This window comes from Etheostoma cragini, chromosome 14 (genome assembly GCF_013103735.1).
Source record: "Etheostoma cragini isolate CJK2018 chromosome 14, CSU_Ecrag_1.0, whole genome shotgun sequence".
Lineage (NCBI taxonomy): Eukaryota > Metazoa > Chordata > Actinopteri > Perciformes > Percidae > Etheostoma > Etheostoma cragini.
This window is the reverse complement of record NC_048420.1, coordinates 1,029,849-1,053,225: the sequence shown is the minus strand read 5'-3', so window position 1 is coordinate 1,053,225 and position 23,377 is coordinate 1,029,849. Positions and strand designations below refer to the sequence as shown.

General features: G+C 43.3%; 1 protein-coding gene across 1 annotated transcript in view; it reads right to left on the bottom strand.

The window, feature by feature from the left end:
- Window positions 1-5,548: 5,548 nt before the first annotated feature.
- Window positions 5,549-23,377, bottom strand: part of LOC117956834 (retinoic acid receptor beta-like) — a 73,355-nt gene continuing 55,526 nt past the window's right edge. Inside the window, exons 5-8 of the mRNA XM_034892125.1 lie at window positions 19,145-19,321; window positions 13,715-13,919; window positions 9,198-9,356; window positions 5,549-7,339 (exon numbers count right to left, since the gene is read on the bottom strand). Of these exons, the coding sequence (XP_034748016.1) occupies window positions 7,116-7,339; window positions 9,198-9,356; window positions 13,715-13,919; window positions 19,145-19,321 (765 nt within the window). The 3' untranslated portion in view covers window positions 5,549-7,115. The remainder of the gene's footprint in view (window positions 7,340-9,197; window positions 9,357-13,714; window positions 13,920-19,144; window positions 19,322-23,377) is intronic.

The window sequence follows — 23,377 nt, the reverse complement described above, 5'->3', positions numbered from 1 at the left end:
TAGGGTCAGACCGATATGTAGGGCTGTTGTTGTACTTTTTTTTTTTTTTTTTTTTGTTTTTTAGACAGTCTATACTGACGCGGGGTCAGTGTCTATCAGCATCAGAAACCCCAAATCCCCCTTCAGCGTCTGCATGGAACGAGGTAAAAAATCTGCGTATGGAGGTTGGTGGGGGGGGGGGGGTCATGTTCCACGTGTCAGCGAAATGTTCCTTTTGCAACCCCACCCTCCATTTTTTTTGTGCCCCATGTCCGTTAGACCAGACCCAGAGCGTCATAAAATGGCGCCCAGAGTCCGGACCATCTTAATATGAAGCTAAAGGAAACCCGCCAGCTCAACTCAGTATCAACCATTTGGTTACATCGGAATCAAGTCCAATATTAACTATTATTCACTCAATTCAGCCAATTAAATGGAGTACGCTTAGTTTGTGTGCTTTATTGTGAAAAATACGCACCAATGGAAATAGCTACGTTGCAATGGTGCGACTAAGAGGCTAGCTCTGTTAGCTTAGTGCTAACTTTGTCTTTCTGCCATGTGTCGCCGGGCAGGTTGCGTGCAGTGGCTCGTTCAGAGCTTTCACTCAGCTAACAGCGAGGTGTAAAATAGGTTGATAAGGGTGCTCATGAACCAAAAAAGTCACATTTCAGGCTTTAAACTCAGACCAAGAGGCTGAAATGTTCCACAGGACTGCCGAGATGGATGATAATTCCCTGTTTATACATAATTGTTCCCATAAAATTACTGATGAGTGCAGCGTTAAGATATTTTCGTCAGAGCATGGTTGTCTAAAACCTAAAAGACAAAGCCGATTGAGGGACACGGGCTTAGAAAAGACGTTCACCCAGATTGTTCTCAAACTGTTTCAGAGGATCTGAAAATCTATTTTTCCTTTGACCGATTATACAAAACGAAACTGTCTATCAGTGTTTCAAACCCCATATCGGTCAAACCCTAGTTCATTAACCCGTTAACCAAATCGCTGTCAATTGATTGGGTTTGATTGATTGAAGACAGCTGATTGGCTCCCTGGCTGAGGAGGAGCAGCTCTGTTGTTTGACACTAACAGGAACAGAACATGTAGACGACATTGGGTGCTGAGGCGGTCCAGTTCTCCTCTTTCTCGTCCCGAATTATAAATCTGTGTGTGTTGTGTGGACTTTGACCCGGACCCCCAGATCAGTCCACAGAGTTCCGTTTCCTCCTCCTTTTTTTCAGCACTTGGATGTGAGTTGATGTTCTAAAGGACAAATAACTGAGCATCTTTTCCACAGAGCTGCCAATCGGAATGCAAAGCACACACCATTTATATAACACCTCTGCAGTGAGCTAGATAGTAGAGTATTACAGTTACGTCGGTACAACATTCAACAGAAACGAACAAGAGCAATTCAGCATTGTGAAGTTGTTTCCTAGAGGAACCGATAAGAAGTCCCCGCTGCGGTCAGGCGCCTCAGAGCTGTCCTGATGCTACGGGGGTGGATGTGGACATTCTTCAGCTGTGAAGGTTTTCCAGCTCAAAATAAAAAAAGAAAAGAAAAACACCAAGATGCCTCCCTTCATGTCTCACCAGGAGAGCAAGAGAGAACCAAGGGAGAGCATGTCCTATGTTACATTGAGATAGAAGTATTCCTTAACACTGCATATCATTCTTCTGACATTATTCACATTCAAACACGTAAAAAAAAGTAAAAAAAAAATCTGAACCAGCTCTGGTTTCCCTTATGATATGTATTTCTTAGCAGGGATGGAATGCAGATGGGGTTTTCCTATGTGCTGCTGAGACCCAGAAGCCTTCGCTGCCCCAGAGGCTTCCTTAGGTTCCGGTTCCAGATCAAACACGAGGCGTCAACGCAACAGTTTCACTCTGGTTGTGAGGTGGTGGAAGATATTCGTGCCAGGTTTTGGACTCACATCTAGAAGTTAGTGTCATCAGACTGAATCATTTATCAGCTGCTGTTTACACGGATATGAATCACCTGGCAAATAAATTATATTTTGGGCTTTTATGGCCTTTTAATGGTCAGGATAGCTTGAAGACAGCAAAGGGAAAGATGGGGCCGCAGGTCTGATTCAAACCCCAGTGATCAGATTACATGGGGGGGGGGGGGGGGCATGCTCTACTCTACTCTATCATCCATGGGGTCGCTCCAAGCTTTTTGCCCTGTAGCTTGATTTGAACTTGGGTTTTAATCCATTTGCTTTCATGCTTGTATTTCTAGAAGTCCATCCAAATTCATTTTTAATCAAAGTCAAAACACCTGGAAATGCCCAAACTTTCAAATTCAGGTAAACCAAATTCAAAACCAGCTGGCACAAATATGTGCTTACAACCCCTAACCAGTGATAAAAGCTGCTAATATAGTTTTTAAGCTAAAATGGAGTCATCGGTAGTGCTCGCGACCTACAGGACGTGTGACGGCATTCCCAAAACTGTTTGGAATTACTAATCTCTGTTTGGGATTACTGATCTCTGTTTGGGATTACTAATCTCGGTTTGGGATTACTAATCTCTGTTTGGGATTACTGATCTCTGTTTGGGATTACTAATCTCTGTTTGGGATTACTAATCTCTGTTTGGGATTACTAATCTCTGTGGTGGATCGCTTTTGTGCTTAACTTCTTTAGACCTGACCGTTGGCCTCCTTGGGTGTGGAGGGTCTGCTGTTAGCTTTCATATTGCTACATTTCAAAGGTCACGTTAGAACTGGGTCCCGAGTTCAATACTTTTTAGGCACCAAGTGAATTGCCTCCTTAGTATCCAGTATCAGAATATCTTTCAATTGTGAATTTCAAAATCTCATCGGCGTCAGTGAGCCAATCAGCATGCAGCATGCTTCTACCGAGATCTTACACACAGAGACTCACGGAGTAGGAGCTTTGACATGGATTTCTTAAAACTTGGTATTAAAGTCACAGCATTGGTATCGGCACTGGTGAGTGAAGCGGGTTTGGCCCGCCGGGGCAGCTGGGTAGTGAGGGATCTGGGTCTCATAAGAGGATATGGTGGAGTTGATTTCTTATTGTTCACGAGGCCGTCATGTGTGCCCTGTGTAAAGAGAAGCAGCTTTCTCCTAAGAGCTCGGTTGGATCTACTGTCCAAAGAGAAGCTTTATCGTCAGGAATCACATTATGTAATAAAATATAATAAATGTTTACTTCATTATGCAATAATATCATTTTCTAATTAAAATCCTGAACGCAATATGTAAAAAATATCTCATTTTGTCATAAATTATTACATAATGTGGTGGCATTATGTTATAATTAAAAGTAAACGATATTTTCAATGAATATATATACTAATATGGCGCATTATAAAACAACCAACCAACATTGATGTCTTTTTCTCTACTGGCTTTGAAAGGCATTTGAAAAAAAACAAAAAGTTAATAAATATAGCCAATTTCTCCATAATCTTCATAGTCATATCCTAACTTACGTGCAACATAGTGCCTGTGAATGCTAAAAAAAAAACAGCACGGTTGTATTACATAATGAAGTGAAAATGTATTACATTTTGACTTTGTATCACATAATGCGTTGTTATACTCCTTTTGCAGCATTGAATGCTTCCACCGTTAAGTCTGAAGGGCAAAGTGACCCCCCTCCCCCCCACTGTGTGCTTTCTACAGTAGTGTACAATCGTCCCGACCCACATGGTCCGGCCATCAGTGTGTTTTAAGGATTGCATGTCCCCGTGTTACACCGGTTCTAACAAGACACTTTAAAAGGGAAAGAAAAGCGGGTTGAGGAGCTCTGCTCATAAGGCCGTTAACAGAGCCCGTGTGTGTGTGTGTGTGTGTGTGTGCGTGTGTGTGTAGAGCCCGGTCGGTAGCATGCTGTTAGCCGTAGATACACACTCATTAGGTTGAGATTTTGGCAATCTTTCCAAAAGGTCAAAGCTGCCATCTGTGGTCAGATTCAAAGCTCAAATACAACAAGTGCTAGTTCCAGAGCGTTCCACGTGACCTCAAGAGACGTGAGGAGAGGCCATGATTTCTATCGTTGTAGTCCAAGTAACTGCTGAGAGCTCAGAACTTGGGGACGTCACTACAAATACAAAATCAGTTCTGGTCCACGGTCCATTTCTCCATAAAGACTTAGATCATGAGTCCTAATGTCTGAGCCATCCATCTAAGCTCCAAGGTTGTGAATCTGAAGTTTCTAAGGCTGAGAGCGTGGTGCTTTCCTGGTGGAATCACAGAACAAGGGCAGCGAATCGGAGTAATCTGCTTCTGTAAAAAAAAAATCAAAAATAACGGGTGACTAAGAAAGACTTTCTTCTCGTTGCCAAGGGCCGGCGAGACATCTCTGAACTGACAGTGGGGGGTGAACGCACCATGTTGGTTTGAAATTGTTGTTTTGCTGATGTACATGATCGGAGGGAGGTAAACAGGGTCTGTGATCTGGATCAGGACATTCCTAGATCTTGGATCTAACGCGGCGTGCGACTGGCCCGTTCAGTCTGTGGTGTCTGACGGCGTTGGCGTTCAGCGTGCTACAACGCTTCCATTCACAGAACAAATGAAGTACTTGATTGGTATCAGCATCACTTAAAGGGTACTGGTCTTGGTACTGATGTCGATCCCGAGCCCTACAGTGCACTCCTTATATGACTAATAGTCCAGCTGTGTTAAATACGGTCCAAGATGAACCATATGTGATAATAATAATTTCACCTTTGTTTCCTCTTATAATAAGTTAAACTAACCTGATTGTCTCCTGCTTCTGTCTGTTGCCCTGTTTTGACTCATTTTTACCCTCCTGTTGTCCTTGGGTCAAATGTGACCCATGTATAATGTTTCTATATCAGAACATTTTGGTTTCTGTCAACCAAATTTTATTTTTTTCCTTTGATCTCAAATATTAGTTAGAATTAGTCATACTTTCTGCTTTTTTAATTCAAATGTTAGATATGATTTCAAATAGTCTAAATTTGGTGTGTTAACCTTAAAATCCCCAAACAATGAGTGTAGTGGTAAAAATGTCAAAAAATACTACAAAAACTTACAATGAAGAGACAAAAACACAGCAGCTAGTGACAAAAGTGTCAAAAAAAGTGTAATTTTTTAGAGTCGGAAGGACAACACAAGGGTTAATGACAAGAACTGTAGTTTTATTTAAAGTTAAAATGCAAAGGATGATTCTGGTTTTCTAGCTCTTGTGTCATATTTCCTCTGTTTTGTCCATAAAGGACATCATTGACTTATCTATACTCATCTACTTATCCTATCTACCATCTTATTTGATTTTTATGAGATCTAGGGACATGGCAACATCACTAAAAGTAGTCAGATGGTTCAATAGGTTAGTCAAACCCGTATGTAAGACAAAACAACGTGAATGGTAAAATTATGATTAAGTTGTCTGTTATTGGCTATATAATATCCATCACTATCAACTGTCTTGTTTTACTTTGACTTACTATATATTTGTAGTTAGTAAGTTACTTATGGAGACAGTTCTTCCTGTGCATTTAGCAACAATTTGGGTGTTTTGGGTTTACCTTTCCCCATTTACCTCCAGGGCTTTAGATTATCTGGTTTCTGGTCCAGATCAACGGAAGTCCATTACCAGGATGAAGCCTGACATGTCCGCTCTCTCTGTGCTACCGTTAAAGTCCCTTCGCTACAAAAAACAACCTTCGAGCTAGCAAGCTAAAAATATCAAGTTTTAAAAATGAAGAACTAAATGAAAAACACTTGGATCGTGCAGCTAGTCGGACCTTCGTGGTTCTTTCGGTAAATGATTGTAAAGATTCACAAAGAATATGTTAGTCATCTCCTGTCTGCTGAGTGCTGGGACGGGGGGGGAGGACGTTGTTTCATGACGTCCGTTTTGAGGATTTATTTTCATCTCCGTTTAGTTGTTGCTGTGCCAACATTTGTCTTCCTACGTATGCTCTAATGCATTAGTTTCCCTGGCAATGAGACCTTCTTTTCCACTCAACAAAATCTTGTTGGTGGAGATGAGATTAGGAAATAGCGAGCAGCCAGGCATCTTCCTCATAGAATGGACACTTAAATATAAGCGTGATGCTGTGGGGGAATCAGATTTTAGCGTGTTAAACCTCTCAACTGACCAGATGATGATAATAAAGTGCGACACTGTTTGAGTTGAATCATGGTCCAGTTAATGACAGGGAACTGGATCCAAAAAGAGTCCTATGTGATCACAGCCTGCTGTGGAGAACCCTCTGGCATCTATCAGCGGCCTCATTGTCCCCATCGGTTGTTAAAGTGAGGCAAACTGACTCAGCCACCAGAGGAGTTGATTTCATAGACCGGCTCGTTGGAAATCTAATCCCATTCGTCGGGTCTCGGTGATTCATGTCGAGACCGAGACTTAAACAGACGACGCCAATCTGAAGAGTGTGTATCAAAGGCTTCGGCTGTTGTGCTTCTCTCCTTTGAGGAAACAGTGGAACGGACTCGGCTGTTGTTATGGAGAGAAGCTTTGCATTCTGGCGGCGTGGATGCACACTCGATCATGTAGAGACATTAACCGAGAAAAAAACAGTTTTTAAATATAGGAGCAAATATAAAATATTAGACTTCCGTAATGTCTATATGCAACAACATTCTAGATAACATTTTGAAGGACTTACAAGTAGTCCCGCTTTAAACCTTGATGTATCGCCTCAAAGATAATATTTAAGACAATGAAAAAGCACCACAAAATTCATCATAGAAACAGAGATCTAACCATACAATGGTATGTACAATGCACGTGTGCCAACAATACGAGAAATGAGAAGAGATGAGGACATAGAAAGAGGAGTAAAACCACTTATCCAACTCCCGTCATGCAGATAAGAATTTACACAGGAGACCTGAGGAGTATCATCTCTGGCGGCTTGCGAGGGCCGCGCCCTTCCTGTCCCAGAGACACCTTCCAATTAAGAGCTCAATTTTGAATTATACACAAAGCACTGATCCTTTGAGGCCTCCGTGTTCACGTATTCTGTTTAAGGAAGGAAACTTTAGGGGACATGGGGGAGAAAAATAGGACCAGGGTGTAACGAGAACGGAATACCAAGCAAAGGAGTGGCGGTGGAGGGGTTATAGAGGTGCTGGTCCTTCTTTGTGCAAAGGAATGTCATCGAGAGCCTCCTAGGGCTCGTCGCTGGGCGTGGCCCCCTCGGCGTCCGACTCCGGCGACTCGGCGGCGTCCTCGTTGGGGCTGCCTTTACTGCTGGGGCTGGCCCCCGCCTCGGCCGACGCGCTGCTGCTGCTGCTCTGGCCATCTTGGCCCTCCGAGTTCTCCAGCATCTCCTGGATGAGCGGCGGCATGGAACCCGGGATCTCCATCTTCAGAGAGATGACCCGCTCTGCTCCTGCAAGACCATGATGACACCACAATACGAGGAGTCGAATGAAGAGCATGAAAGATCATTACGGATGTTGGAAAAGTTCTTAAAATCCTAACTCACGGTCCACTTACTACTTTTTTTTCTGACCTTCCTCACATTCATGTCGAGTAAAATACCTGGCAAATGAAATTCTTTTTTTAAACCCCCTAAAAATATAACGGCCTACAAGTCCAGCTGAAATGATTAGGAGATTAAACATTTAGTTTAGTAGATTGGCAGAACCGATGGATCGTTTCCAGTTTCGGAGGATTTTTGTTATTAGTACTTTTACTCAAGTAAAGGATCTGATTACTCCTTCCACCACTGATCTGCCGCTATCAAACAAATACATTCAACAATATACACCTCTTTAAGTCTTATTGGTATTCATGCAACAATGACTCCTCAGTCACACACATTAAAGGAAGTTAAATTAGCGACTGGGACTTTAAGGTGAGGTTTCCTGCTTGAAGACTGACAGAAGAAGAAGAGGATAATTTAGAAGACTTGTGGTTTTTTGAGCCAAAATTGTGGCCGGATGTGGCTACATACCAAACCCGTCATGCCTCAGTGTGCATCAAATGAAGCAGTTGTTGACAGTCTGACAGTGTCTCAACAACCCTTCCATTGCCAAGTGGCAGCAGCTATTTGGGGCACACTTAGTTCTGGAAGTAAATGGTTTTTTCTTCTTTTCTTAGATAATTCCAGGTGACTCACAGTGGGACCTTTGAATCCCTCCTCTTTGCATCGTCAGAATGTCAGGAACCCTAAATCTGGTGTTTTAATTTATAGACCTATGAGGGCACAAGCTTGTGAGCATGAAAACTTGAGGTGAGAAGTACCTTTGACTCTAAGAAAACTAGGGCCCGGTATCATTGACCCCTTAAAGTGATACTGATGTCAATACTTTATTTCATACCTTTTTCCCTACTTCATTACATACCCATCATGAATTGCAATATCCATAAACACTGAACTGCCAAATCGTTCGAACCCACCGCTCTCGACTGTATGGGCTGGACCTGCTGCGGAAGTGGGCCCATCACACCTCGCGTTCAATGCCAAACCTTTCAAATAGTCTTTTTATGTTCTAGATCTGGGTACGAAAAGGATCAAATGCAGAAAACTGGAGAAGTTTTTATACTACTCAGTACTCCTCCTTGAAGAAAACCGCATCTTAAATACATTTATTTTAAAATTCTGGATCAATTTGGGACGTAATTCAGCCACAGGAAACAGTAAGAAGTCTCTTCTTCGCCATAGCAACGGTGGTCGAGGCCCAGAGCCCGCAGCAGACCTAGACTGCCCGTATACTATTGTAATACTTTGACTAGAGCTGGGGAATATGGAGAAAATCAAATATCACAATAATCTTGACCAAATAACCTCAGTGTCCATATTTTAGGGTTGACTATTCATTTTTTACCAAATGTTATATATTACACAAAGAGCCTTTAGACTAATTATTGGATATGTTGAGTTATTGACGATGTTAAAAGAAAAATAATTTTTATACTGTAAATCCCCTGCATATGCACACTCCTCACATTTCTTTATTTATATTTCTACACTGATATTTGTATACTTTTTGCAACTGTAACACAAAATTTCCCTTCTGGGATCAATAAAGTATTTCTGATTCTGATTTCTGATTCTGATAATCACTTGACTCTACCCCCTCCTTTTAATCAAGTAAAGGGCAATTATTGTTATCCCGATATTACCATATCCAAAATATAAGACAAGAACTAGTTTCAAATAACAATATCGATATAATATTGATATGTTGCCCAGCCCTACTTGTGACTGCAATCTCCTAACATGACAGTAAGTCCCATCCTACCTTTAGCGCTGATGCTGCGCAGGTCTGTGATCTTCATCAGGGTTTTGGGGAACATGTGCGGTTTGCTGGGCCGCCGCTTCCTCACGTAGATCTTCAGAGCTTCTAGGAGCGGCTCCTGGAGCTGGTCCACCTTGGAGGGCTCCTCCAGGTCCTGGCGGTCTAAACACACACACACGCACCAAATATGAAGTTAGAATTGAAAGCTTAACCATGGTTAGGTGTTTCTGGTGGAAATGGCAGAGATTTAGACGGAGGTTCAACAAGTGCCCGAGGGCACGGTGGTGCGGTCGAGCGAGCTAGAGTGTGACTGAAGAGAGGGAGCGGGGTTGAACAAAGCGGAGGGTCAGAGAAAAAAAAAAGGTTTTTCCGTTTTATCTCAGGACCTCAGGACTTTGAAGTTCGGACTCAGACTTCTCTCGGACTCCTTGATGTTTGGACTTGGACTCCTTGGTGTTTGGCTTCAGACTCCTTGGTGTTGAACTCGGACTTGTCTCGGACTCCTGGGTATTTGGACTCGGATTAGTCTCAGACTCGTTGGTATTTGGACTTGGACTAGTTTCTGACTACTTGGTGTTTGGACTCTGACTTGTCTCTGACTCGGCCGTTGGACTCGCCAAATATTGTAGTGGGCCTCGACCGAGTCCAGCTCTAAATGCTTTTGTTCCAAAGTAACTTCCTCTGATGAAGCGCCCTGGTAAAGAATCAGGTTTGGGGGGTTTGCTTTGATTTATTTTCCTCGTTTGGTCCTGTCTTGTGTTAAAATCTTTCTCCCCAGCCTCGTGTTGATGATTCTGTCCTGTGTTTCCCTGTGTGTCTGCAGGTTCTGCTTCCTGTTTTATTATGAAGTCTGGTTTTCTTGTCTTGTCTCGCCTTTAGTTTTACTTCCTGTGTCTTCCCGCTCTTGTGATTACCTGATGTCTACCACCTGCTTCCCTGCCCTTTTGTCACCTGCCTCTCGTTACCTCGTTACCTCGTGTATTTAGTGCCTGTGCGTCCCTAGTCTCTTCTCAGATCCTTCTAGTTCGACTGCCTGTCGATACTTGGTCTCCTTCCTGTTCCTATATTACCTGTGTGTTTGTCCTGTCTTTTCCTCGCCCTTTTTCCCCTGGACCCCTTTTGGATTTTTACCGTGATTTTGCCTTTTGTGCTCCGAACTGTTTTTCAATAGACCCCTGTGTACCTTCTCCTTCCTGTCTCCTCATCTCTGCGTTTGGGTCCCCACTCCACCCCCACCACCACACAGGTATTAGTTTAACTCATAATGAAAATCTGGAACGGGCCCGGTACACGCCGGGCTGCATCACATACAGCAGGCTACCTCAACCATCAGGTAGCGGTTTCATGTAGACACAATGTCAGAGAGATCTTTGTTCTAGGAATTCTTCAGGACAAGTGATAAGTTCAAGAACCGTTTCCATTTTATATTTTAATTAAATAATATGGACTAATTTGACTCTTTCTTTCTACGATCTAGACTGTCTTTCATTTGGACTCGCCCTTGACTTGGACCTCTTTGGACTCAGTTTTGACTCTGAGTCTCGACTTGTCCTGGTCTTGGACTCAACAAAGGTGGACTTGATTACAGCCCTGTGTGGTGGAGTAAAAGAAGTTCCGAAAGTATAAATAACGAAGTAAAGTAAAGATACGTGATTTTGCATGCGTAAGTTTTGCATAGCCTGGGGGCTAAGCAATAGTGGCTTGTCATACCCCCCCCCCCCTTTCCATGAGTTTAACTGTGACCATGTCTTGGCTTTATCTGATGCAGACAGCCTTGAGGCTAAAGCATTTATCACAGCTGCTTTGATTAAGAAGGAACAGTTCATCTCATTATGTCAACTCATTTGGTGCCGAGGAGAGACAGCGGAGATGCTAACAAGGAGATAACTTGAGCAGAAAACTCATTTGAATTCCTTTTCTTTTGAGTCGTAGTGTTAAGCTCTGATAACTGGAGGTTTTAAAGTCTCCAACAGCAGACGAGCAACAGCTGAACGCATTCAAACTTATCAGCCGACGTGCTGTTCACAGCTTTGCATCTAGACACAGACGTCTCTGCACACATGGTTGTTTGGAGGACTCGAATGCTCCAGCGCTTTAAACCCCCGACAAAACATGTGTTGGACCTTTTAGTTGCCAGTTTAATTTTTGCACCAGATTTCTCGGACTCCTTGTACATTTATCATGTACTAAGATTTACACATATTTAGATATACACACATACATATATGTATAGATATATTAATCACAGTTTTACGGCACACATTAAGGAACATGAAAGCTTACGTTTCTGAAATTGTAATTGGATTTCACGTGACGGAGACATAAACTAATCGATTTTATTTGATGTTTTATACATCATATTCAGCCAGTGGCTTAATGGAGAAGACCCATCTTCATTTTATTTCCATCACATTGCATGCTCTTAGGGTGAGGTTTATGGAAATTAAACTTTGGTCTACACCAGGAGTGGCAAACTCAACTTTAGCCGACTTCTGAGTTTGATCTCCAGTGGGCCAGACCAGTGAACCTCTCCAGAAAGATCTGGAACTGAATCGGACACAGAGTTTCCTGTCAGCTTGATGTTGGCAAACGTAAGTTGCTTCTGCTACGACGGCGTTCTAAGGCCGTTGTAGGAAGAAAAAAATAGATCAAAGACGTACATTTACGGAAAAAAGAACTCTGATATTCTCAGAGATTAAAGTGGTAAACTTGGTATGAACTACTTCTCTGCAATTGACCAACTATGCTGAAAATAAAGTGCCTTCCACAGCTATAATAATTAAATTGACTACAAAGTAGATAGTGGTAAATTAAAACTAGGTACTTTCAAGTGATACTCTTTAATTAGGTTTTACAGTAGTATAATATATATTGTAATATATGATGTTGTAGATATTAGAAGTGAATCGTCTGTGACACATGATCGCTTGAATATATACACACACACACACACACAAACACAAACACACGGCCATAGGGTGGCAGTGTGTGCACGCAGATCAGCTGCTGCTGGGACCTGCAGTCAAGGTGTGTGACTATAGATGCACCCAGAGGTGTTTCCCATTGTTCCTGGATTACGCAAGAGCCTGTAATATTTATAATATATTTAAAAAAAAAGCCCCTTTAGAAGCGAAAGGTAGAGGCTGGCAGATAGATAGAACAGTGTAGAGACGTGTGTGTTAATGTGTGTGTAGCCTAACATGGGGGAGTTAGTCGTGTTTGGTATGTTGGTGGAAAACAACCAGAGAAGTCTTATTTCCTCTGGGAGGGGGATTCAAACATTCCACTCAGCTGACTGACACTGCATTGACAGACCTGCATGCCCCCCCTCCTCTTTGTTTGGCAGTCAGGATAGGACTGCCTCCCTGATAGCAACCTGTGGTTGACCTGGTTTCAGACTCCTGTGGATTCCTGCTTACTTTCATCCCAAACGGGGCTGGAGCTCCACTCAATATGTTTCTGGAGAAATCAATACGGGCTGACTCGGTTGAATGGAGGAGCAGTCGAGCATGGTTGTAATCTGGAGTGGATCACTTTATTCATTCCACTTGATGTACTTCAAGACTACACCATCAACTCTGTTTACGTCTTTAAATCAGGATTGAAGCTTAGTGTACGATGTAATCAGGCAGAAAAAAGCCTTTAACTTGACAGAATGAAGGAAGGTTGAGGGATTTTTCAGACAGACATCGATGTTCAATGGGTGACGCTGCAGATACTTTATAGGCCTACTTTAAAAAAGGGTTTCCCAACCTGAGGATCAGTACCCACCAAGGTGTCATAAGCTAACTCTGAGGGGTCACAAGAAGATGGTAACCAGGATACTGAAAAAGAAACAAAAGCCTCAGCCTTCATTAGCTTTCTAGCGATAACCGCCTCCTCATCTAGCATGGTCACATCCTGTCCTGCACCTCAGCTTGTTGACCAAGATACTAAACCACATTAACTGGGGGCATGGGTGAAATAAACCTAACATTTTTCAAGAGCAAAGCTACCTTGATGTTGATAGTCTAGCTAGCTGTCTGGATGTACCCTGCAGAGATCTGAGGACCAGGTAACCATAGTCCTCAGATTGGACAGATAGTCTAGCTAGCTGTCTGGATTTACCCTGCAGAGATCTGAGGACCAGGTAACCATAGTCCTCAGATTGGACAGATAGTCTAGCTAGCTGTCTGGATTTACCCTGGAGAGATCTGAGGACCAGGTAACCATAGTCCTCAGCAATCCACCAGAGTTTAGAACACCAACACAGAGACAGAGGACGGGGACGGACATCTGACAGTAAATGAGGGACATCCGGTCCTGACCCCTCAAAGATTTCCCCTTATGTACAGCTAGTGTCGGTTAGAAGGCAATAAAGGTAAGACACTGGTCAGCTGTAGCACATTGAATAGCTTTGAAGGTCATGCTCTGTGAATTCAGCTGCTAAATGATGCATTCCTTATTCTTCAACAGCACTGCTAACCCAATCCCCAAAGACCCTTTTCAGTGCCCTTCCCTTTCTTCCCCGGTTTGCTCACCTCCGGAGATGAGACAGATGGCGCTGAGGAGGCCTGTCTCCGTGTCGTCCATCTCGATGGGCAGCAGCTGGTTGGCAAAAGTGAACACCAAGTCGGTGAGCGGCCCAAAGCCAGCGTTGTGCATCTGCGTCCGGTTGAGGGTCAGCCCGTCAGAGAAGGTCATGGTGTCCTGGTCAGGGGTGTACCTTGTACAGATGCGCAGGATCTGATATGAAGGGAAGGAAGGCCGGGAGAGGGATAGTCAGCAGGGATTTAGTGGACAGGAAACTTAAAGTGATATACAGTTGGTGTTGAAATTTAGCAGTTATTATTGCACCGACTGACAGACTTAGGGGCCTATCTTGCACCTGGTTAGACCACATGACAACGCACTTTTGGAAAATCTGCAATTCTGGATCTGCACTAAACGTCCAACATCCCAACCTGCCTCCTCATTTGGGGCTCTTACACTTCCTGCTTTGTTCCCGTCGCAATTACTAAGCTCACCAGAGGGCGGTGCAGTCTTACACTTAAACATAAATATGGGTAGAAATTACAGATTTTACACGCAAGGATAGTTTAATCAAGGTTTTTAAAAGTGTTAAGTTAAAGCTTCACTAATAAATGATAGACTAAATATGGGTAATGAGTAAGATGTTGCTCATGGTGACAAACCAGAAGAAAACGATCTATCTCTCCTACAGTTTCCATCAGGAGGATTCAGCCTCTTTTAGCTTATTGTTTTGATTTTTATTCTTTCCAGCAGCTGTTTTTACTGAACAAGCTCTGATAACGCTAACCTCACTGCACACTACCTGCCCAGCACCAAACAGGAGACAGACACAGCCAGCAACAAGCAACTTAGCAGCTAAACAGCCGGAGGTTTTTCCATCGAGTTGGTGGAGACCAAAACAGAGCTAAAAGGAGGGTGAATATTAGACTTGCTAATGTTGCTCCGTCTACTTGGTGCTTAAATTATTTGCCAAACACTTTCGCCATGATAACGTAACATACAACAATTAATCCAACTTTAAAAGTGAGATTTAAAAATATGCATGTGGAGGTGGGCGTGGTCTGCAATCAGCTGCAGTGCAGAGAGGTGTGAGGTCAGTCATGATCAGAGCATGGCCAGGTGAGATAATTAACTCAGCTGATTCTTGTTGGACTGATTACATTCTCCCTTTATAAGCAGTAGCGTGCTGGCCCTTCACATGACTGCAAGGCAAGGCAGCTGTATTGGTATAGTCCAGGTCAGCAACAAGGCAATTCAAAGTGCAAGAACTTAAACAATGTAGATCAGTTAACCCCCACACACCCCAGAGACAGGACACTGCGCTGTGAGATTTTGGTTAGTCTGCTCTTTTGTGAGTGACGGGCTGTGGGGCCTACAGTAGCCAGGCAGACAGAGGCACATGGTTGGTGGTTGGAAAGTTCAGTTAAACGTGTGTGAGCCGTCAAAATAAATACTAATGCCTGGAAGTTACCTTGTGTTGGCTGTGACTTGTGCTGAGCGTAACCCACAATGGCAGAGAGACCTGCTACAATGCATGTGTGTGTATGTGTAATTTGAGAGAATCAGTCCTTTAACCCAATAAGGTCCAAGGGCATTTATAGATATATTCTTGAATTCTCCTTTTTAAGGGGTTTCGCAAACAACCCGACCCTAATGTGATTCATATCAATGTGCATAAAAAAGTCAGATTTTAGAAAGCGAGACCCAAAATTGTTCCAGATCAATGTATAAAGAGATAATTGAGCCCAAAAGCAGGAAGATTTCTCAAATCTCTTGTGAAAACATTCCTAGACAAAATAGTTTTGGTGCTTGAAATGAGCTTACAAAAGTCTTGGCTTCACAAAAGTAGGTTGATGTATGATTAAAAAAAGTCTAAAATGAACATGTATTGTTCTCAGAGAGTTAATCGGAATCAAATGAAGACCAAAAAAGCACAAAAAGGCAACAAATTGAAGCGGCCGTCAAGTTTAACCACTTGATTCACCATTACAACTCCTTAACTATGTAAATACTGTGCCTATCCACACTCATATTTCTTTATTTATATTTCTACTCCGATATTTCTATACTTCATGCCACTGTAACACAGAATTTCTCTCCGGGGATGAGTAAAGTATTTCCGATTTTGATGGATCCGCATATGTGATTATTTTGGTTGTAATTTTTACAGCTTTTTTTTTTACCTGATATCACTGTAACCGTAGCCATTGCTGATTATAATCTGCAAAACCTGGGCAGGTAGGCTCTGGAATGAGAACCTGGTCCTGGACCAGAACAAGTTTAACACACTACAAGAGCAGCAGAGACAACAAGCACAACCAAAACAATGACCTTCCACACCCTCGAACAGAATAACCTTTGGGTCTCCTGCTCTGTGTGTGTGTGTGTGTGTGTGTGTGTGTGTGTGTGTGTGGACGCCTAATGAAGTAACCGATGGTTGACGTGAAGCCTACAGTAGCCTTTGAAGCTATTTGAGTGGGCTGGCTCTGACAGTGAGTGGCAGGCGTGTCTGCAACATGAAACAGAATAAAACATGGCTACTGGCGGTGACTCGCACCGGCTGGCCAGGCCTGCGCTTAGACACACACACACACACACACACACACATTCACACACACACACACACACACACACAGTGTTTGATCTCCCTCTGACACTCCCTCACCCAGCCCCTGTGCACAATATCTACGCCCTTCACCAGAGAAATGTGCTGCTGAGTGGATGTTGATGGCTGAGCAACAGCCTGAAAGTCATCACAGCCGGCCTTCAACTCCTCACCTCTGTGTCCCTGGGAGTTCACTTCACTGCTTTGTCACATCTGACAAGGACGACCTGATCAACACACACTCCAAAAATCCTTCTATTAATTCCTGGCACTGCCACTGAAACTGAGCGAGTTAAAAACACACACAATATTGTGTTTGGAATCAAGCATTCCTTTATCCAAGTTGTGTCCACATACGATTTTTCACTACTTTGCATTTACACCACACATAAATATGCATCTTCATGCATAAATCATTGTTTTTGCAATTACCTCGCCAAAATGCAGATCAACCTGTCACTTCCTGTCTCATTGTCCCCTTTAAGGACACATCCACCATGCTGCAGGGTGCGTTCACTAGTTTGTAAAAAGGTACCTTTCTATTACCATTTAATCATTTACTAATACTAATATACTGATTGCACATATAAGTAACAAGCCAGCAACAATGTTAACATTTAGGTTGGCAGGTTGTAGAAATCCCTCTAGTCCTTTAGTGTCAATCTTTTGTCCTTGTTATAACACAGTTTGTCATAGAAGTTAGAAAAGTCTGCAGCTATAAATGTTAAAATATTTCTAAAGGCGATAAAACATCGAGCCAAAACCGGATAGCGTTGCTATGACACCCCCAACCAAGAGGTTCCTCTGGCCAAGAGATAAAGCAACAACTACAAACAGTAAAAGCACAGGCCAACCAGGACGTGCATGAAGAGTGTGAGCCGAGTGGGACATGCCAACAGATAGAGAGAGGTTGATGCTATGTGACAGGAGTTACTTAAATCAATCCATCTGACGAAGTCCGAGGAAAAAAAAAAAGAATAATCTTGGTGTTATCTATCGATGACACCATTTCCACCAATTTAGCCTGGATCTTCCAGGGGTTTACAAGCTCAGCTGATCAATAAATGGTCTATTAAGACAACCCTGTCAAGATAGTTAAACAAGCAGAGTACATTTGGGGAATCTCATTTAAGCAGGTTAGTATGTTGAGAGTGCATGCTGCTCAGCAGTACCGGTTATCAAATACTGGCCTTGTGCTGGTTGTGTAAGAACAAGCCTGTGTTTTTTCGAAGGAACATTCAAATGTCAGTTTTAACAGCTCTCGTGACGAAAAATATAAGGAGCCTTGTGTCTGCCTCCCACAGTCGTTAGTTTGTCTCCCTCACTCTTGAGGGTTAGGGTTAACCCTTTGTCTGGTAGGGTTAACCCTAACCCTAACCTGTAATTATTTAGTCTAATATCTGTCTGCAAGAACCTAAAATACATGTTTCACAAAATGTTGAACTATTCCTTTAATGCGCTGGACATACTAGGCAGGCATACCTAGGTGCTATGGTTAATGGTTATAGTTTTATCAATCAAAGGCCGGCTCTCTGAAGCCATCCTGGAACTACAAGTACTGAGCGGTAAACTTTGAATTATTGGACACATAACACGCCTGTGATTGCTTTCTTTCCCCTGTCTCTTCCTTCGTCTCCCTCTGAGCAATGGATGCTAATTTAACCCCCCCCCCCCCACCCTGAAACCCACAACAGCCAAGCATGGATAAGGGAGACAGAAGAGGAAGGGAGACAGCCATTTGCCTTTTTCCATCTCATTAGTACATTAGTACAGTACATCGCTCCACTTAACATTTAACTGAATGACAAACAAACATTGAGGCTGGAAAATGTTTCTGTTTGTCTAATCTAATCTCAGCTACAGACAGCTACTCCGCATGAGCAATCAAATTGACTGGCGTGATCAATTCATCGGATCTTCCCTTCTCCCACTGGCCGGCTGAGTAGGTCATCCAGTAAGCTTTGAGGATTGGTCTAATGGGAGCTGGGGCTTGAGGTCAAACCCACCGATCCCCCAGAGATCTGAGGTTATTGACTCACCACACAGTTACACACCCAGGAACAACCGAGGGAAGAGACACTGCACATTAGAATACAAGGAAGTACCTATATGTTTATACATAACTGTATTAAGCCACTGCTATCAACCGTTCTGACAAGGTTTTTAGCTCATTACTGAATATTTGAGAGTTTACTGAAGAAGCATCTACACTGTATCTTTGAGTTATTCTGTTAAAGGAAAACTGGTTCACAGCATAATAACTCATTAAAATTAAAAAGGCAGAGACTGGAACTGAAGACTGTGCACTAACCAACACCGAGACATGTTCATTCTTGTGGCCAAAAGACCGAATCACTGTAGTCTCGCATGTCCAGACCTTCCTCCACAGCGCTGCAGAGGAAGGTCTGGCTAGTCCATGAGATCTCATGGGATGAGATCTCGCCACACCTCAAATATTCTTCAATTCTGGATTCTTTAATGGGGAAAATATGTTGATGACAACGTGTAATTTGAAGTGCTCTTTACAAGGTAATGGAAAACCACATCAGACACAAATTATTTTTCCAAAGGAGGTTTACTGTATGCAGGAAATTAGTTTTCAATTTTAGTGTGCATTTAGGCCTATAGCATTCTCAAAATAACACAATTTTTTAGTGTACATTTTACGTTAGCAGCTTGTTGGTAAAAAACCCAAAGAAAACCTGTGGATTCCAGCATGCCCGAAACTTAGCAAATCAATGCACCGCAATGCAGCCACTTCAACCACAGAAGGACAAGTTCAAGTCCCTAAACAACAAGTTTATACCTCCAAAATAAAAGCACCAACACCCACCAGAATGTCCAGACAGGCAGCTTTCAGGAGAGTGATCTGGTCGGCGATGGTCAGCGCTGTGAAGCCAGGCACGCGTTTGGCAAATTCCACGATCTTGATAATGCACTTAGTGGCCAGCTCGCTGAATTTGTCCCACAGGCCCAGGTCCAGCCTCACACGGTGGTCTGCACTCGAGTTCTGCAACACACACATTATGCAAACACAGACAAACAGAATATAGCGTCAGGCGAAGAGGCAGCTCTTTTAGTCCCTGCACAGACTGCTGCTAATGATCTCCTCCGTGCAGCCTCTTCACTCTGCTCCATATGTGTCACCCTTACATTCAGTAAATAAGCTCCAGAAGAACTGAGCTCTCAGAAACACTGGCAGGATTGTTGTTGTGAGTACGCTGAGCTGAGCCGGGCCCTGAGATAAGTGCAGCGCTGTCAGTGGGATGCTTCGTAATGATGGGATGCAGAAACGGAGCGGTGACAGGTAGCACCGAGGGGTTTGAAGACAGAGGTGCCATTAATACAGCCATACGGTCCAGAACCTACACAAACACTGGGGGGCAGCTGGGACGGGCAGAAGCCAGGGGAGCAATGAAGACATACCCACAGATTGCAATGACTGGAAAGAGGAAAAAGTGCTGTAAAAGGCACTGAAAGAGAGAAAAGTATAGTTGAAAGGAAGGAAAGTTAAGTATATAAGAGCAGAGAGGCATTGTGGGAGGGCGGAGGGAAGAGAAGCACACACCAGGGAGTTTGTTTTCATAAGAGGTGATGTGTAAACTAAGATTGATGAATCAGTTTGTTGATTTATGACAGCTTATGTGTTCCACTACTGATACATTCTTTCTTAGTCTCCCTCTGCCGGACCTTCCTCCACAGGACAGTGGAGGAAGGTCTGGTTGGTCCACCCAACATTCCTGGATGGGAGAAAAACTTGCTCTGGTTTATTTGCATGTCTTTAACCCAATTACAATCGTCTTGGGCGGGGCTAAGCTCGGGACAGAGCCACGGTGCCTCTGCTAAATAGTCTCAGGAAGGAGCCGTGTCATTCTGGAGCCATGTCCTTCTGGAGCCATGTCCTTCTGGAACCATGTCCTTCTGGAACCATGTCCTTCTGGAGATTAGCTCCACCCAAGACGATTGGGATTGGTTTCAAGAAATGCCAATAAACCAGAGCACGTACTGCTCTCATCCCAGAATCCTGTATGGACTAACCAGACCTTCCGCCGCAGTGCTGTGGAGGAAGGTCTGGCAATGCGAGATTACCCTCTCCTTGATTTAATTTTGTTCACGAAGGAGAACCCGGAAACGAGTCGGGAACTGCAACACTGCCAAGCCACGGCCGAGCCAACCAATCAGAGTTATTGTGGTCAACGTTGCCGCCACGTGATTCCGACTGATTAACTCGTTAGGGGGAAGGTGGGTCGGAGCGTAGATGGGATTTTATTAGGTCACACTTTTTCTACCAATAACAAAGATGAAGGTGTCATTTGTCCTGGTCTCACAGTTGCAACAAAGCTAACAAGAGGAAGAAGTCACATGATACCGGTACAGGTATACCAATACCAGTATCACTTTTGCCTCAGATACTGCATAAACGCTGGTATCGATATCGGGAAGTACTGGAGTTTATGCACCAATCTCATACCATCTAACAAAACCTTAAAGGAAATTTATGTTAAAGTTGTTTCTGTTCTTTTTCTATTATGACTGACTGTCAAATTGGATGATGAAAGAAAGTTCTGTGGCGTTCACTGTTTGTTTGTTCATGACCGACAACAAATTTGGAAATCATATCACATCCATACAGGGATAGTAGTAGGCTATACAGCTGTTAAAACATGATCAAATTTATGACACACTGGTATCGGATCATAACTCGGTATCGTCCGTTACACCAGTTCAAGTTCAAGCAAAAAATGGTATCAGGCCATCTCTAGTCCAAACACAACCAGACAGTCCTCGGAGGAGGTCTAATTAGCCAGGTTAACTCTAAAAGACCCGTGTGGGTGTTCGGGGCTCCGATTCTTTACTCTAACTGATCCATTAGCGATATCTTATTTTCAACAATGCGTTTTAGAGTCCGAGGGAAGAAAGAGAGGGAAAAGAAGGAATGAAAAGTCAGTATGAAGTGGAGCTAGCATGATGGACAGATTGAGATAGACAGAGGGGGACAATGAGAAGCAGTTGGGGAATGGTTTGGGTGTAGCGAGGGGAAAAGCCATAGTGTGGCGGCTGATGGCGGCCATGGAGCATCTGATGATCATTTGTTTGTTCTCTGATGGTTTACATGGAATAGCCCATCTGTTCCACATGACTGAGTCTCCACATGTAGCAAGGACACGGCACACACACTCTCAGAGGAGGAGGTGACACACACCAACACTTAGACACACACAGAAGGGACGGGACTTTGGACACCGGCAAAGCCAAGACTGGGGTTACGTTGACCTTTTAAAACTGGAAAAAATGTAGCTGTTTGTTAAAAATAATGTAATCAAGATATGGACTATCAAGTTCTGGTGAAACGGACTGCTTACTGTTCTAAATTAAGAACTGTTCTTAAATTAATTAAAGCTACCCAACCACAGGAGACATTAGCTCCGACTGGTAAGCTACCCGACTACAGGAGACATTAGCTCAGACTGCTAAGCTACCCGACTACAGGAGACATTAGCTCAGACTGCTAAGCTACCCGACTACAGGAGACATTAGCTCAGACTGCTAAGCTACCTGACTACAGGAGACATTAGCTCAGACCGCTAAGCTACCTGACTACAGGAGACATTAGCTCCAACTGCTAAGCTACCCGACAACAGGAGACATTAGCTCAGACTGCTAAGCTACCTGACTACAGGAGACATTAGCTCCGACTGCTAAGCTACCCGACAACAGGAGATATTAGCTCAGACTGCTAAACTACCTGACTACAGGAGACATTAGCTCAAACTGCTAAGCTACCCGACAACAGGAGACATTAGCTCAGACTGCTAAGCTACCTGACTACAGGAGACATTAGCTCAAACTGCTAAGCTACCTGACTACAGGAGACATTAGCTCAGACTGCTACCTCAAAATGTACATGTCATATGTTTTGTCTGCTTAATCTGTAATTTCAGTGTAATGTTTTAGTTTATTTGATACTTTATTACAATTCAATTATTATTTATAGTATCAAATCATAACAGGAATTATCCAAGGAAACTTAAGAGATCGACAGTTGACAATTCTATTTATTCCTGAAAGAGCAGTGGCGAGGAGAAAACCTCCTTTTAGGCAGAAACCTGGGACAGACCCAGGCTCTTGGTGGGCGGGGGTCTGTCGCTGCCGGTTAGGACACAGACACCCTGATACAGATATTCAGATTATTTAATTATTTTATTTGACATCGGCCTGTTTAGTTGGTTTATGGCTTCATAATGTGTTTTGCTATGTTTCTGCCTGTGATGTGGGGGGGTGGATCAGCTGCTCACCAGCTTAATCAACGAGAGTACATGCAGCTGCGCCTGGTTAGGTCCTCTCAGCAGGGGGGGGGGTTGGGAACTCCCAAGGTGTACAACAAGAGGTAACACAGTTCTGCAGTAAAAATACTTTTATTTTTTTATTTTTAGGATGCCCACTGTTGTGAGTGCATAAATATGTATAAAACATAATGGCAGCAGTAAGTGTTCTATCTAAATGTAATGGTATTTCAGAAACAAAGTGTTGATGTTGCTTTCTCAGGTCAGCTCCCCCTTTAATCACCGGTGCAGGTGGTAGGGAGGCTGAGGAGTTAAAAGGGCCTTCAGGAGAAGGGGGGGGGGGGACAGGACTTGGCAGCTTGCTGTGAGTCGTTAAGTTATTTTACCTCAGATTAATTTAGTTTTTGTTGTATGTCCTGGGTTAATAATTAATGAACACCATAGTTTTTGCATGGCTCCAGCTTCCTGTCAGCTTCTTAAAATTGACTTTTTAAAAGTTGTGGACCGGCCTTAGTGGGGGGTGGGGGGTGGTTGGTGGACATTAGGGATCAGCTAGCATGCCTCAGATTGTTCCCTACCCCTGTGTGTTTGAATGTGCCTGACAACAAATTAAGTCCCCACACATGAAAAAATCAAGTTGTTTGAATTAAATTGAGCACATGAGCAGATAGAGACGTAGAGTACTGATATTTGATCACTCCACTGGGTCCCTTCTTCTTGAGTCTCCATCATGCCAACCAACATGCAACAATGTAAAAAGTTTGGTTAGTGCCACCCCCCCC